Source organism: Petromyzon marinus, chromosome 47 (assembly GCF_048934315.1).
Source record: "Petromyzon marinus isolate PM22_M1 ecotype Great Lakes invasive population chromosome 47, UKy_Petmar_22M1.pri1.0, whole genome shotgun sequence".
NCBI classification, from domain to species: domain Eukaryota; kingdom Metazoa; phylum Chordata; class Hyperoartia; order Petromyzontiformes; family Petromyzontidae; genus Petromyzon; species Petromyzon marinus.
The window spans coordinates 2,125,721-2,142,376 of NC_133713.1; the positions used below are offsets into that span (position 1 = coordinate 2,125,721).

At 54.8% G+C, this 16,656-nt stretch overlaps 1 protein-coding gene across 2 annotated transcripts; it reads right to left on the minus strand.

Moving 5' to 3' along the window:
• Positions 1 to 493: 493 nt before the first annotated feature.
• On the minus strand, positions 494 to 14,597 carry LOC116952576 (SLIT and NTRK-like protein 2). Of its 2 annotated transcripts, XM_032972052.2 has the most exons (3): positions 5,584 to 14,592; positions 3,505 to 4,761; positions 494 to 2,395 (listed from the first exon to the last, which is right to left on the minus strand). In XM_032972052.2, exons 1-3 carry the CDS (start codon positions 7,471 to 7,473, stop codon positions 2,378 to 2,380), a joined length of 3,165 nt encoding a protein of 1,054 aa, XP_032827943.2. In that variant the 5' UTR covers positions 7,474 to 14,592; the 3' UTR covers positions 494 to 2,377. The 2 variants fall into 2 exon arrangements, with proteins under 2 accessions (XP_032827943.2, XP_032827942.2); XM_032972051.2 differs by having other exon boundaries at positions 494 to 4,761; positions 5,584 to 14,597.
• Positions 14,598 to 16,656: the final 2,059 nt, after the last annotated feature.

Below are 16,656 nucleotides of genomic sequence, written 5' to 3' on the forward strand. Positions count from 1 at the left end.
TGTTTTGGTATGTTGTAGATTCTGTCGTGGTGGTAATCTATGGAAGTTTTATGGTGGAAATATGTAGAAACTGTAAGAGTTGAAATCTGTAGGATGCACATTGGAGTGAATCTGTAGGATCCATAGTGGAATTAATCTGTAGCATCCACAGTGGAGTGGATCTGTAGCATCCACAGTGGAGTGAATATGTAGCATCCACAGTGGAGTGAATCTGCAGCGTCCACAGTGGAGTGAATCTATACGATCCACAGTGGAGTGAATCTGTAGCATCCACAGTGGAGTGAATATGTAGCATCCACAGAGGAGTGAATCTGTAGGATCCACAGTTGAGTGAATCTGCTGGATCCACAATGGATTAAATCTGTAGCATCCACAGTGCAGTGAATCCGTAGGATGTGACTCTACGGAAGTATCAAGATTTACAAAAAACCACATCCATCACAAAGAATCGATCCTCACACAAACACACACACATGGTTTGACGCACGCACCGTGAGTGTAATAGTGGAATTTTAATTGATAATAAAATTGAGGAATTGTCATGTGCCTAATGTATGCTGCTGCGTCTGACCACAATCGCCGACAGGCCAGCTCCGCTTAAGCTCATTAATAACTACTGCACACTAACCGTGGGAACACAGTCATAAAATAATGATCATTAATATATCTACATATATATATCTATGGGCAACATCTGCTGGTATGTGCATTGCAAATTCCCATTTATTAAGTATAAAGATCTTGCATCACGTTTCACTGCACTCACTCCGCCTGGTATTGATAATGTACATTCCTGGGGAACGTGTCCTGCAGTTTAACAATCACACGCTGCTAACGCACAGCAGTAGCAGGGTTTTTTTTCGCAGTTGGTTATTACTTTGAATCGGAATTCATTTTTTACGAGTAAGCTGTCCCCACGTCAAGATGCGGGCCAAATTCGTGTCGTAAGACCCTCCGCCATCTGACGAGAGCCAAACAAATTAAATATGCCTGTGAGAATCGTTCTCTACTGGTGAGTTGAAACCACGATTAAATATTATGATACAAAAACTTGTACACCGTTTAACACGTTTAATTGTTTGGTGGCTATGTCGGATGGTATTATGACACGCAAATTTGACCGCCACATTTACATCGTGACCAAAGCCCCGAACAAACAAAATCAACTCTGAATCATTAAGATCTCTGCTCGAAACGTCGCACAGGTCTCCCCCGTGTTCCAGGTTCCTCTCATGGAAGTGATCGCGTGCTTTTAAGTGGCATATCGTTTCGGCGGGATCACTACTCAAGGTCACAACTTATTCCGACATGGTCCAACACTTACCAACAGCCTCCCACGATCATCATCGTCATCATCATCTCCACATCGTAGGAGGTGGCAATGATGCAGTTCCGTAATCCAGAAAGACTCAGGGGGTGGAGTTGGTGGGTCACTCATAGATGGAGCGAGGCGGTGTTTGTAGAAGGCGGTGCAGCAGGTTATCCTCTCGTATTTTCCGTGCGTCTCCATGGGCTTTCTCGTGCACAAAAGATTACTTCAGTACGGAATCTGCCAAACATCTCGCAAGCAGGACCCTCCTGACAAATAGTCTTGGGACTCACTGAGCCTTTCCTGACCTGTAGAGACGGAGGGTGAAGGAGGGGGTTGGTGGTTCGCGCAAAGGAGACACGGCCCGTCAAGATGATGATCTACGTGAGGAAAATGTAATTTGCGTGAAGGCCAGCACAGCGACTATGCCAAGCCAGGGTAAGGTCATGTTGTCTGTGCGGTGGTAACATTGTTGAAGCACTCTCCACGTTTGCGTGCACGGGTGTCCTCTGGGCACTTCTGCGTTCCTCCCTCGCGTAATTGAAACGGATGGACAGGAATTGTCCGAGCATCCCGAGCGCATTGCTGAGGCTCGGCGAGGTGTCCTGATTTCATAAAGAGAGTTGAAAACGATTGACTCACATTTGTAGATTTTAAAAAATTCTTCAGCTGAGACGTTTTTTAACAAAAAAACGTCAGGAATTGCATAATAATTCAGAAGCTTCTGCCTGAAAATTGGCTCATTCAATGACCACAGTGTAAAAGTGGGAAACCCACCCGCGTTGATTGAAACTCGAGACATCTCCAGAGTCTTAAAAGTGCAGATAATGAGCCCTGAAAGTGTTTCTTACACTTTCCAGAAACCCACACGTTTCTCTGACAGTGTTGCCAAAAACTTGCAAATTCCAGCTGTCTTGATCTGAATGTCAGAAAATGAACTTACAATTTCCTGAAACGTTCTCTGATTTCATGCACGTTGGCATGTCCACGCGCATTGCTCTGGTTCACCACCAATCCCGATGCAGAAACAAACTGGACGGACGCGTTCTCTCGGTCAGCGCGAAGTCGTCAAAGCCGTGCAGTATCCTGCGAAGAAAGTTCAACACGGCAACAAACCGGGACCAATATCTCAGTACACATCAACTCTGCTGAACATCGAACACAGAAGATGCCAATGTCCTGGATGGACCAGGGTCAAACCCTGCAAAGGTGGTTCATGTGAGCAGGTCACCTCTGATTCACTCACCAGTCATGAGAAAGAAAAGACAAAGCTTCTCCCTTCTTATCTACTGATGGATATTTCAGATTCCCAATTAGTGTCCGTTTTCTCCACATAGCAAAATATAAATTACTTTTTCATAAAGCAATGCTCGTTTAATTTCACATAGAGGGATGATGGTGATGATGATGATATTCCAAGTTCAAATTCTGGTTAGGAGGGCTTTACTCAACCCACCGTCCTTCTGCGGTCAATAACAGAAGAACCACATTGTGGGCAAGATCAACAGTGATCATCCTATACGGTTCATACTCGTCCCTATCATTGGAATGTGGAATATCCGCCACTGGCTCTGCAGGGCTGTAAACGGAAATGAGCACCAGTGCCCCAATCACTGCTCATTTGTGCAGGAGCTCACTTCGACGTCCTTCACTGGTCGATATATATAAAATCAGTTTTGGCCGCTCTGCGACGTGGACATGTGGAATGTGGAGAGTTACTTCAATAGGGGACCCACTGCCCACCTGCCAGCGCGTGCTCTCCTCGTCCACCCCAGAGAGACAACGACGGGCCAAGTCTACCTGGCTGGAGGGTTTGGACTCAACATTCATGGGCATTGAGGACAAAAAAACACCTCCGGATATGGTAACTGATGAACCCACGTCTCGGTGGCAAGGAGGCTTCAGCCACTCGAATATCCCATCGGCATCGCGGAACTTTTGGGAGCGCACACCCCTGGCAGCATCGGGTTCAACACAAAGCAAACCCTGAGCCGGTTTCAACATTCAGTGACTCATCATTCCGAGTGAGGGGGGCTTGAGCCAGTGCTGATGGACTGCCAGAAGTTTATGGACGAGGGTCCCCTCTCTGTAAGATATAGGCTTGGTAGAAATGTTATAACAATAGTATACATTTCGTACGTAGATGGGAGAGACGTGAGAAGGGAGGTGAATTGTCACAGGTGGCTGAGAGCTACCTGGCCTTGCAGAACCTCCAGGTAATCCGTCTCGGCTTGATGCTGCTGCTGATTTTGTTGCTGCTGTTGTTGCTGATGATGATGATGATGCTGTTGCTGATGCTGTTGTTGCTGCTGATAATGATGCTGCTGATGCTGCTGTTGCAGCCGTACCCGCAGCTCCAGGTACTCCCCGCCGCACCCGCCCTTAGCCACAGCTTCGGCCGCCCCCACGGACGCCGGGGGCCGCTCCTCGGCCAGGCGGCGGAAAGGCGCGTCTGCGCCACGCACCTCGCAGTAGCGCAGCCGCTCGTCGCAGCGCAGCGCGTGGCACGAGAGCTCGTGCAGGCCACCGGCGTGCCGAGGCGCCGAGACAGCCGTGCCCGGCCGGAGCGGGGCCTTGGAGCTAGCGGCCTCCCCCCCCTTGTTGGCCACCATGGTGTCATCATCATCTTCATCGTCGTCATCATCTTCATCGTCCTCCCCCTCCTCCTCGTCGTCCCCATGGGGGTTGTAGATGGGGTTCTCATGCAGGAGGTTGGGGGTGGTCGAGCGCGGGTCGTACACAGATATGGCGCCGCCCTCCGGCTCGAAGAAGTCCACGCCTCCCCCTGGTCCTCCTCCTCCATGGCTGCTGCCGCCCCCTCCCACGCCTTCCCCCGCCACCTTGGAGGAGCGCTTGGCATCGTCCTGGAGCCTCGTGCGCCCATTCCTCCGCCTGCCCCTGCGGCCGGCCCCGCCGCCACCTCCCCCCCTCCTCCTCCTCCTCCGCCGGCACCGCCGCCGCCGCAACACGAACACGAGCCAGCCGGCGGCCACGAAGACGGCGCACAGCAGCACGAGCAGCAAGCCCAGGATGAGCACGGAGAGGGGCACGGGTCCCGCAGGGACGGAAGCCCAAGCGGGAGCGGCCGTACCCGCACAGGTAGTGGCCTCCACCTGCGGCCATGTGGGCACCATCCAAATACCCGCGCCGCTCCCGTTGCCGGCGCCGCCACTGCTGTTGCGACCTTCACCACCGTCGTTGGCGCTGGTACCAAGCAGGACGCTGGCGTTACCGCCGGCGCGGCCCTCGCCGGCCGGGACCGGCAGGGGCCCGCGCGTGCGGTTGGGGCACAGCGTGTCCAGCGGCACGGAGCGCAGGTCTCGGCCGGCCAGCTCCTCGGGTGACTCGCAGGTCAGGCCGCCCACGAGCACGCCACTGCTGAGCCGCACGGCCCAGCGGCGCAGCTCGGCCAGCGGGCAGGAGCAGTCCCACGGGTTCTCTTGCAGGTCCACCTGTACCGGGTCATGCATGCACACACAACAAACACTCTCCGCTCACGTTGCCCTGCGCTACATGCTCATCGCGCTGGAACTCTCTGCAGCAGCAGCGGCAGTGGTGGCAGTGATGGCAGCGGTGGCAGTAGCAGTGTCAGCAGTAGCAGCAGCGCAACTCACAACCCCCCCCCCACTCTCTACTCCATGGAGCAGGGACCATGGTCACTTCCTCGATTCTTCGGGACAGCATTCAATCTTTCGGAAAGGCCCTCAACCTCTAACGCCTGGCTTCAAGTGACACTGAGCTTGGCTCCATGCCTCCCAAATATCACAGCCAATTTTGTTGTGAAATGCTGCGCCTCTTACAAATTGCACTGTTTTTTATTTTATTTTCTATTTAATCCAGATCATGCTACCATTGTGATGCGAAGGAACGGAGCGCAGAGCAGTTTAGTCCTCCATGTTAGAGAATGGCCCACGGAAGAAGTGGATATCATAGAGCTACCTCTGAGATACATACAAGTCACCCTGATGAACTGTCCCTTCTCCGTTCTTCATATGGCAGTCAACGCCAATGTTTCAATACTCAGAGATAAAATTTAGTCAAATTACGTGCAGGGTTAGGGTTGAGACCATTAACTCACTAGAATAAAGAACCCGGTTTAATCATAGTCAGTAGCAAAAACCTGGGTTGAAAGCCAGCATCTCATCTGTGCTCGCTCAGTGTTCGGATGCCTGGGACACCAGGCCACCACCGTCTCCACCATCATCTCTACCACCACCACCACCACCACCATCTTCACCACTACCACCGCCACGGCTGTGCCCGTCGCCACGCACCTGCACGAACCCCGTGACGGGCTCCAGCACGGCGCGTGCTGCGAGCCACGCCAGGTGGTTGCCCCGCAGGTCGAGGCGTGCGAGGCGGGTCGCGCCCGAGAAGAGGCCGGCGGGCAGAGAGCGCAGGAGGTTGCGCCCCAGGAAGACGAGCTGCAGGCTGCGCAGGCCATCCAGCGCGCCGGCCTCCACCTCGCGGATCACATTGCCCTCCAGGTAGAGGTAGTGCAGGCCTGAGAGGCCGGCCAGCATTTCAGGCGTGACGCGCGCCAGATCGTTGCCATTGAGGTAGAGCCGGCGCAGCGAGGGCAGCGATGCGAAGGCACCATCCTGCACGAAGGAGATGCGGTTGTTGGCCAGGTGCAGCAGTTCCAGGCCCGAGTAGCCACGGAAGTCGGCACGCATCACGCCGTGCAGCTGGTTGCCCGTCAGGTAGAACTGGCGTGGGTCGGAGGGCCGCGGGCGCAGGGTGGCCACGCGGCCCAGCCCCCGCTCCTGGCAGTTGACGCGTAGGCCCAGGTCCACGTTGTGCACGAGACAGCGGCACGGCCGCGGGCACTCCACGGGGATAGGGGGTCGTGCCGGGCTGGCCGTTGTTGCGGCGGCATCGCCATGGGCGTGCACGCGTGCCGGCCGCGGAGGGGCCCACGTAGCGCCCCGGGGAGGGGAAGGCGCCGGGATCTTGGCGTGGGGCGGGAGGTCACTCTGCCCGGGTCGGTTGAGGCCCAGGGTTTTGTCGGCGGCGGCGATGCTGCTGCTAGGCTTGGCGGTGGGGCTCGGCGTCACCGGCTTGGGGGCGGCAGCGCCGCCCGGAGGCTTCGGCCTTCTGGGCATGAGGCCTCCACCTCCCGGTTCATCATCTTCACCTTCGTCGTCATCGTCGTCAGCGGCGCCGTAACCTCCTCCTCCCGCTCGAGCGTCGCCCCCGTGTCCCCCGCCCACGTGGACCCTGCCGGCGCCTGCCGCCTGCATCATCATGCGGCGCGAGCAGACTTCGTGGCGCGACAGCTCACGGAGCAGCTTTCCGTGCACGCGGAATGGGTACTCGCACATCACTTCGCCGACCAGCGTGGAGTAGGGGATCTGCTCGAGCCAGCGGCGCATGGGCAGCGACGCACACGAGCAGTTCCATGGGTTCTCGCCGAGCTGCAGCTCACTCAGGCGGCCCAGGTGCTCGAGCAGCCCAGGCAGGGGCAGCGTCTTGATGCGGTTGCCGCGCAGGTCCAGGTGGGTGAGCGCCAGCCCGCGGAAGGCGTGCGCCGGCAGGCCCGTGAGCACGTTGTCGTTGAGGATGAGCACCTTGAGGCGGGGCAGTGGCGAGAAGGCGGCAGGCTGCACGCGGCGGACGAGGTTGTAGTCCACCTGCAGGTACTCGAGCGAGTGCAGGCCCAGGAAGGTGTCGTTTCGTAGCACCTCCAGGCGGTTGTTGCTTAGGAAGAGCTTGCGGGCCGAGCGCAGGCCCTCAAAGGCGCCATCGTGCGCCGCACGAAGGCCGTTGCCCGAGAGGCTGAGCAGCAAGACGCGTGAGAAGTTGGCGAAGTCACCCGGCCCCACACGGCTGATGGAGTTGCCGCCGAGGAGCAGGGAGAAGGGCGGAGGCGGCGCCGCGCCGGCGCTGGCACGGGACGTGAGGGGCGCCGGTAGGCGCGCCACGGAGGTCACGCCGCGGCCCTCGCAGTTCATCTCAAGGAGGCCCTCGCGCTCCAAGCAGGAGCACGGCTCCCGGCACAGGGGCTCCCGCAGGAAGGAGCGCAGAGCCTGTGACGTCGAGGAGGTGGACGAGGAGGAGGATGGGGAGTGGTGCCCTCCCAGGGGAGATGAGTTCCCGGCAGACACCAGGACGCAGTAGGCAGCCAATGCGAGGCCCGGGAGCGGAGCGGGTCGGGGAGACATTGCGCGTTGTGCGACGCCGTCGGGGGATGGAGGGGTAGCTGGGGTTGGGGGGGCATGGGAAAGGGGTTGGGGGCTGGGTCGGGGTGGAGGTTGAGATGAGGAGCAGCAAGAGTCTTAACACCTCGAGGCAGGTGGATAGGTGGGTGGGAGGATCGCCGTCTGAAAGGAGATGGGAGATGTGCGGAGAGGAAGTGACGGGCAGGTTGAGAAACAGAGACACAAGGAGACACAGATCATCATTATACGTGTGTACATGTGCCTACGAGTGTAGGCTACGCTTGCATGCATGTGTGCACTATGTCTTTGTCTTTTGTGGCCATGTATGTATGTGGGGAACGGTAGTGTAGTGGTCAGCGAGCTGTGCTACGAGCCCAGAAATCGGGGTTCGATTTCCGTTCACGGCCAATACCAGTGACGATTATCTGAACCGGTCATGGGCCTCCCCTAGATCGACTCTGCCTCAAATGAGTACTTGGTGTGGTGTGTAAAATTCCAGCACTGGGGAGACAAAGGTGGCCGGGTTTCGTCCTAGCCACATCACCATAGTGCGCCACGGTGCTACTCGCCAACAGCACTTGCCTCAACAGCCTGTAGAGGCTACATGTGGAATATCCGCCTTTTGTTCGGGATGTGTTTCAGAATTATCAGGCGAATCTGCGATTCTGGTCACCCACCCTCTCATTGTGCTTGTGCCGGCCTTCATAGGTGCTCGCTAACAGCACTTGCGCCAACAGTCTGTTAAAAGGCTATACGGTGGATCTTTATCCTTGTGCAGAGCTCAGCAATGGTGAATGAGCAGCCTTGTATTTGCGTCTGGCACCACGAATGAATGAAATCTCTGCCGCAATTTGATTCATTTATGAGAATAGCGATCCGCTCGCTCTCTGCTCTCATTGTGAAGTCGCAGGTCACGCCAAACAATAACAACCTCCACTGGCATAAGAAGTTAGATTTCTCCTCATATTTATTCCAATGAATCATTTAATTGGTTGGGGGGGGGGATTCTGTGAGCGAGGGGATGACCCCAGAAGAGGACATCAGATAACTGCTACGGCTGAGGCCATTTCAGCAGACTGAGCCAAACTCTTCGAAGCAACTTTTGATGTTCTCGCAGAAAGTGTCCGTCGCAAGTCCATCCAGCCAGTCATTGGAGACCATCAGTTCACTGCGCTAGGGAACCTAGTTGTATCACTGCCCAGTCAATGTGAGTCTATGGATCTCTATGTACATCTATGGAACTCTGTGTAAGTCCATGGATGTCTGTGTATGTCTTCGGATCTATATGTAAGTCTATGGATCTCCGTGTAAGTCTACGGATTTCTGTAAGTCTGTGGATCTCTTGTAAGTCTATGGATCTCTGTGTAAGTCTACGGATCTCTGTGTAAGTCTATGGATCTCTTTGTAATTCAATGGATATCTGTGTAAGTCTACGGATCTCTGTGTAAGTCTGTGGATCTCTGTGTAGGTCTGTGGATCTCTGTGTAAGTCTGTGGATCTCTTCTAAGTCTATAGATCTCTGTGTAATTCAATGGATATCTGTGTAAGTCTATGGATCTCTGTGCAATTCAATGGATATCTGTGTAAGTATACGGATCTCTGTGCAAGTCTGTGGATCTCTGTAAGTCTGTGGATCTCTGTGTAAGTCTGTGGATCTCTTGTAAGTCTATGGATCTCTGTGTAAGTCTGTGGTACTCTGTTGTAAGTCTATATATCTCTGTGTATGTTTATCTCTATGTAAGTCTGTGGATCTCTGTGTAAGACTGTGGATCTCTGTGTAAGTCTATGGATCTCTGTGTAAGTCTGTGGATCTCTGTGTAGGTCTGTGGATCTCTGTGCAAGTCTGTGGATCTCTTCTAAGTCTATAGATCTCTGTGTAATTCAATGGATATCTGTGTAAGTATACGGATCTCTGTGTAAGTCTGTGGATCTCTGTGTAAGTCTGTGGATCTCTGTGTAAGTCTGTGGATCTCTTGTAAGTCTATGGATCTCTGTGTAAGTCTGTGGTACTCTGTTTTAAGTCTATATATCTCTGTGTATGTTTTTCTCTATGTAAGTCTGTGGATCTCTGTGTAAGACTGTGGATCTCTGTGTAAGTCTATGGATCTCTGTGTAAGTCTATAGATCTCTGTGTAAGTCTATGGATCTCTGTGTAAGTCTATAGATATCTGTGTAAGTCTATGGATCTCTGTGTAAGTCTATGGATATCTGTGTAAGTCTATGGTAATTCGGCTGATTGGCCTGATACCACCAGAACCCGGTTTAATCACAGAACAGTCTACGTGAGTCTGTGGATCTGTTTTGCTCGCTTTATGCGAGTTTGGTTTGTGCGATTTTTTGTATATTCGGATGACCTATTTCTACCCATGTAGTTTGAATTTACTCTACATGCATTCGGCTATGCGGTCGAATGTGGGACAACAGTGTGTGTGTAATGTGTGTACTTTGTGTGTACCGTGTGCACTGTCGACTCTGTTTACCGTGTGGGTACAGTATGCATCGTGTCCAGTGTGTGCTGTGTACAGTGTCCAGTGTGTCCACTGTATACTGCATGCATACTTTGTGTACAGTGTGTACTGTATGTGTGCAGTGCGCATACTGTGTGTGTAGTTTGTGCAATGTGTGTGGAGTGTCCGCACTGTTTACTGTGTGCCCTACTCGGCTACCGGCTGTCTCGCGAGCTTTCGCTTGGTGCACACTTTATTGAAAAACATCGCCTGTAATCGCATGAAACGAGGTGAACATGTATACTTATACGTCAGTCTATTGGGGTCTCTATATAAGTCTATTTGGTAGCTATGCAAGGCATTCGTCTGGGCACAGTGCCGTCAAAGAGAAGCTGCTTGATTGGACATGCAGTGGCTGGGCATGCGGGCTACATCGCCAAGCCAACAACAGCCTCGCCAGCCAGAGGAGCTCACTGATGGGACTGTGGCCGATGCCTTTCGAGGATCTGTGAGCGCCTTCACACTGTAATCCAAGCCAAGGTGGGCTAACCCAGGATGGATAGTCGGGCAGGGCCAGCTTGAATGTTTCAAACCGGCGCAAGATGTCCCTTTAAAGGGAGTCCGCGTTTCATGAGTGCATAGAGAATGGAAGGGCATAACTGTGGCCGAGAATGTTTGTACGTGCGTGGAACTTATTTCGCACCGTACGTAGCCAAACGTGCTATTCGGAGGTGCGAAGACCCAAATAGCCTGAACGTATTGTAGGGGCAAGTGCTGTTAGCGAGCAGCTCCTATCAAGGCCGGCACGGCACACGAGGAGGTGGGTGACCAGCATCACGCCAAGCTGCCTTTGTCTCCCCAGTGGCGATGTTTAACACGCCGCACTAGGTACTAATATGAGGCTGAGTTGACCTAGGGGAGGCTGAGTCGACCTAGGGGAGGCCCATGCCCGGTTCAGATAATTGTCACTGGTGGTGACCGTGAGCGTGAATTGAATTGGGGTTGGCGGGTTTGTAGCGCAGCGCGCGCTCACCGCTACACCACCGCTCCCCACAACAGCGTCTACGCACGAATCGACACACACAGGCACGCAGCTTCCACACGTGCGCAGCCGATGAAAAGATAATAACGCGCGACTAATACGCAGTGTGTGAGCGAGCGAGCGAGTTTGTGTATGAGTGTGTGAGCGAGCGTGTGAGTGAGTGTGTGAGCGTGCGAGTGGGTGAGTGTCTGAGTGAGCGTGTGAGTGAGCGGGTGAGTGAGTGTGTGAGCGTGCGAGTGAGTGGGTGTGTGTGTGTGGGTGTGTGTGAGTGAGTGGGCGTGTGGGTGTATTGTGGGTGTGTGGGTGAGTGTGAGTGAGCGGGTGTGAGTGAGTGGGTGAGTGTGTGTGTGGGTGAGTGTGTGAGTGAGCGGGTGAGTGTGTGTGTGTTGTGTGTGAGTGAGTGGGTGTGTGTGAGTGTTGTGTGTGAGTGAGTGGGTGTGTGAGTGAGCGGGTGAGTGTGTGTGTTGTGTGTGAGTGAGTGAGCGAGTGTGTGTGAGTGTGTGTGGGTGAGTGTGTGTGTTGTGTGTGAGTGAGCGAGTATGTGAGTGAGCGGGTGAGTGTGGGTGGGTCATGTGAAGGACGCTACTGGGTAGTTGGGGGCAGTCGCCCTCCAGCAACAACGGAGGGCGTAGGACCGACGCTCACATTGAGTGGAGCGTCTGGCGGTTGAAACAGCAAATTGGCACAGTGGGGTGGGGGGTACAGCTGGTGGTGCATCTGCCTGTCATCTCAGTCAGCCAACCCATGACACTACCTGGGTCTGTCTCGTGACCTGCCAGGGGGCGTTCGACACTTCACGTGGCCTCAACGTGAACTTAGCCTGGCACAAGCTCCGTGGTGGCGAATGACGGTTGTTGTTTGTGGCTGAGTGGGTGGGTGTGTGTGGTTGAGTGAGTCCTTGTGCGTGAGTTGTGGGTGTGTGTGGTTGAGTGAGTCCGTGTGAGTGAGTTGTGGGTGTGTGTGGTTGAGCGAGTCCGTGTGAGTGAGTTGTGGGTGTGTGTGGTTGAGCGAGTCCGTGTGAGTGAGTTGTGGGTGTGTGAGTGGGTGTGTGTACTTTGGGCTCGCCTTCCCATCAACCGGAGGCGAGGAGTGGTGGTCATGGTTACTTATGCCCCCACCGAAGACGAACATCCGTGGAGGGATGCAGGCAAAGCCGATGAGTCAGATGCCTTCTATGACCTCCTGTCACAGGTGCTGGCTAAAGTGGCCCCTCGGGACAGAGTCATCTTGTTGGGTGACTTCAATGCCCGAGTTGGTCATGATGCTGGCAACTGGTCTGGAGTGATTGGAGGGCATGGGCCAGATCAGCTCAATAACAACGGTAGGAGGCTGCTAGATTTTTGTGCAGCCCATGGGCTTGTAATTACCAACACGCTGTTCCGGCATCGGCGCATACACACAACATCATGGACGCATGCCGGGTCCTAGCAAGAACATCTGCTGGACTACATAGTGACGGACCAGCGGATGCGAGCCCATGTCCTTGACACCAGGACCTACCGTGGAGCTGATCTGCCCTCTGACCATCGACTAGTCATCTGTAAGATGCGCCTGCCATTCTTCCACTCCGGTGGTGGGTGTACACCCAGGACCCCATTCCAACCTAAAGTGGCCTGGTCTCAGTTATCTGATGAAAGTTGCAAGCAAGAATTTCATCATCGCTTGCGGCTGGGGTTGGCATCGTCCCCCACTCCTCCTGATGTCGAGGGTAAATGGGCGAGGTTTAGGACTGTGACTCATGCAGCCGCAATGGCTGCTTTGGGTACGCGGTCCAGACCTCCCCAGAGACCCTGGCTGACAGAGGAGGTGTTCAGGATGGTTGAGAAAAAGCGATAGGCCCATTGTCATCGGCTACAGAATCCCACGTCAGAGAATGAGGAGGCTTACCGCAGCTTTCGCTCGGAGGTTCGGAGAGCCGTGAGGCACTGCAAGGATGGGTGGTGGCCGCGGGTTGCTGAGGAGATGGAGTCTGCCTCAGTGGCCCGCGATCACAAATCTCTATTTAACTCCATCAAAAAAGTCACCTGCAGCGCCACACCTATTACCATCATTAGGGGAAAAAAAACGGTGATCCAATCTCTGACCCCCAGGAACAGGTTTGCAGATTTGCTGAGCATTTCTGTGAGGTCCTGGGGGAGGGGACATCCCTCAGCCAGGAAAACATCGTGGCACAAAGTGGGGATGACCCTGCTGAGGCTGCAGTGCCTCAAATATTGGAAGAAGTCACCCCCTGTGAGTGGCTGGCTGAGGTGCCATCTGTTGAGGAAGTACTGAAGGCGATCCAGAGTCTGAGACCAGGAAAGGCACCGGGTAGAGATGATCTCCCAAGCGAAATGCTGAGGGAGGGTGGCGTTTGTGCACAGACTGTCCTATATGACATCATAACAACAGTCTGGACAACTGGACGGGTTCCACAGGATTGGAAGGATGCCCTGGTGGTCCCCCTCTTTAAGAAGCGGGACCGCACAGACTGTAACAACTACAGGGGCATCTCACTCCTCAGTGTGCCGGGAAAGGTCCTGGCAAGGATTATTCAACATCGCCTTGCCAGGCACGCTGAGGAGAGGCTTGCAGAGCCCCAATGCGGTTTCAGGAAAGGGCGGTCCTGCACAGATGCCATATTTTATGTCCGTCTGCTACAGCAGAGGTGGAGGTAATTCCAACAAGACCTACATCTCTGCTTTATTGACCTGGTCAAGGCCTATGGTGCCATCAGTAGGCCTGGGCTCTGGGTTGTTCTTCATGCTTTTGGAGTCCCTGACCCTCTGTTCACGATCATTAAGGACCTTCATGATGGTGAGCGGGCCCGGGTAAAACTACGTGGCCGGGAGTCAGAGCCATTCCCTGTACACCTTGGGGTGCGACAGGGATGTCCTCTGGCTCCCACATTATTTAACATCTATTTTGATCACGTAGTTCGTGAAGCCTTCAATAGCTGTACCGGGGGAATCTCCATTTGGTACAGATATAATGGAAGGCTGATCGATGCCCGGGTGCGGTCAAGGGATGGCTCCCTATTGCTCAACCACGTTATGTATGCCGATGATTTGGTAATAGCTGCTCATTCAGAGGAGGAGTTGGAGACGCTGCTGCTGAGACTGGAGCGTGCCACGAAGAGATGGGGCCTTACCATCAGCCCCACCAAAACTAAGCACCTGCCTGGGTATTTTGTACCATCGGACACTCCACCCCCACAACTCCCAATCGGTGATGGGGCAGTTGTGGAGAGAGTGGAGAGTTTCCCATACCTGGGCAGTGTGCTTATGACCGGCTCCAGTTTAACAGCAGAGGTCTCACTCCGAATCAGTCGAGCGGCAATATCTTTTCATCGGTTACGTAACGCTGTGTGGAAGCTACCTGGCCTGTCGCTCCGCACTAAGCTTCAGGTCTTCTCGGCCACGGTCATTCCCTTCCTTCTCTATGCTTGCGAAACGTGGACCCCCCTAATGGAACATCTTCACCGGTTAGAAACATTTAGGCTGGCCTGCCTATGATCCATCCTGAGTTTAACCAGGCTGGATTGTGTGAGTAGCTCACAAATCCTTGAAAGATCTGGGCAAGGTCCCATTGGTGAGCTCCTCCGGCAGGCAAGGCTGCGTTGGCTGGGTCATGTAGCCCGCATGCCCAGCCACCGCATGCCGAAACAGCTTTTGTTCGGCCGGATCGAGGGGGCTAAACGGGCGCGGCACGGGCTAGAGAAGAGATGGAATGATGTGGTACGGGAGGACGTGGAGCTGAGTGGACTTGCCGATGGCTAGTACCAGCGGTGTCAAGATCGGCCTCTGTGGAGGAGGCTCCTGAAGGACGTTATTGGACAGTTGGAGGCAGTCGCCCTCCAACAACAACGGAGGGCGGAGGAGCGACGCTCACAACAACGGACGGAGCGCCGGGTGGCTAAAGCACAGCAGGTTGGCCTAGTAGGGGGCACAGGTGGTGGACCAGCCAGTCATCTCAGTCAGTCGACCCGTGGCACCTGGGTCTGCCCTGTGACCTCCTGCCCGCGGGCGTTCGACACTTCACGTGGCCTCAAGGTGCACATGGCCTGGCACAAGCGTCGTGGTGACGTCACCGCCACTTAGTGGCGAATGGCGGTTGTTGTTGTTGTGGTTGAGTGAGTCCGTGTGAGTGAGTTCTGTGTGTTTGAGTGGGTGTGTGTGTGGTTGAGCGAGTCCGTGTGAGTGAGTTGTGGGCGTGTGTGGTTGAGTGAGTCCGTGTGAGTGAGTTGTGGGTGTGTGTGGTTGAGCGAGTCCGTGTGAGTGAGTTGTGGGTGTGTGAGTGGGTGTGTGTGGTTGAGTGAGTCCGTGTGAGTGAGTTGTGGGTGTGTGAGTGGGTGTGTGTGGTTGAGCGAGTCCGTGTGAGTGAGTTGTGGGTGTGTGAGTGGGTGTGTGTGGTTGAGTGAGTCCGTGTGAGTGAGTTGTCGGTGTGTGAGTGGGTGTGTGGTTGAGTGAGTCCGTGTGAGTGAGTTGTGGGTGTGTGTGGTTGAGTGAGTCCGTGTGAGTGAGTTGTGGGTGTGTGTGGTTGAGCGAGTCTGTGCGAGTGTGAGTGGGTGAGCGAGCGAGCAAATGAGTGTGCGGCTCGAGTGAGCACGCAGCCGATGACAAGAGAATGCCCGCGCTCGACTTATTCCGGTGTGAAACCTCCGCTGCTTAAAACCCGGAGCTGGTCATGAGGGGGATGGAGGGGGAACTCATCCACGCTCTCTCCACAATTGCCCCCTTACACTCACATGCACATTATAAAACGAGGTCAACCGTGGAGGTCACGTGACCAGGATGGGGGTTGGGGCTGCAGGAGAGTGGGGGAGGCAGTGACCCCCCCAACCCCACGCAACTCGGTTATTGATTTTCTCCCTGCTTGGGTAGAATTCTCGGCGATTAAACACAGAGATTTAATGCCAATGGGGGAGGTGTCAGTCAGCGAGTCCGTCACTGCCCCCAACACACGCACGCCAAAAGCAAAGGGTCCCCCTCCCGGCGTAGCCTTGCACAGGATGTTGGGGCAAGTGCTGATTGCTGCTCGTGCTGCGGCGCGCTTTGCAGGTCAGCGAGGCGCAGGGTCGAGTGGGTGGTGTCGCTCAAAACCGCCGTGCCCGGCCGCCTTTGTCTCCCCAGTGCCGATGTTTACACCCAGCCCCAGCTGTTGGTTGCAGTGTGCAAGGGTGATTCGAGAGAGCGGAAATCGGACTCGCTAACCACTGCGCCACCGCTCGACGCTCACAACAACAACAATCGCTACCGCCCACCCCAAAGTGGCGGTGACGTCACCACATCGCTTGTGCCATGCTAGGTGCACGACGACGCTCATACACGCGAGTGCGTGGGCCCGTGTTTAAAACACACACACACACATCCAGAGGCACAGAGAGACACACACATCGAGTAGCGGCTACACTACAGCTCCCCACACACACACACATGCTCGCACACATTGATAGACACACTCGTACACACGCTGGAGGGCGACTGCCTCCAACTGCCCAGTAGCAGCGTCCTTCACGAGCCTCCTCCACAGAGGCCGATCTTGACACCGCTAGTACCAGTCATCGGCAAGTCCACTCACCTCCACGTCCTCCTGTACCACATCACTCCATCTCTTCTCTAGCCCGTGCCGCGCCCGTTTAGCCCCCTCTATCCGGCCGAACAAAAGCTGTTTAGGCATGCGGTGGCTGGGCATGCGGGCTACATGACCCAGCCAACG

Bases quoted from the DNA above. Each gene is read 5' to 3' on its own strand.
- LOC116952576 (XM_032972051.2), bottom strand. From the start codon at position 7,473: ATGTCTCCCCGACCCGCTCCGCTCCCGGGCCTCGCATTGGCTGCCTAC. The intron at 4,762-5,583 runs GTGCGTGGCGAC...GACCCGGTACAG, and splicing joins CCGTCACGGGGTTCGTGCAG to GTGGACCTGCAAGAGAACCC.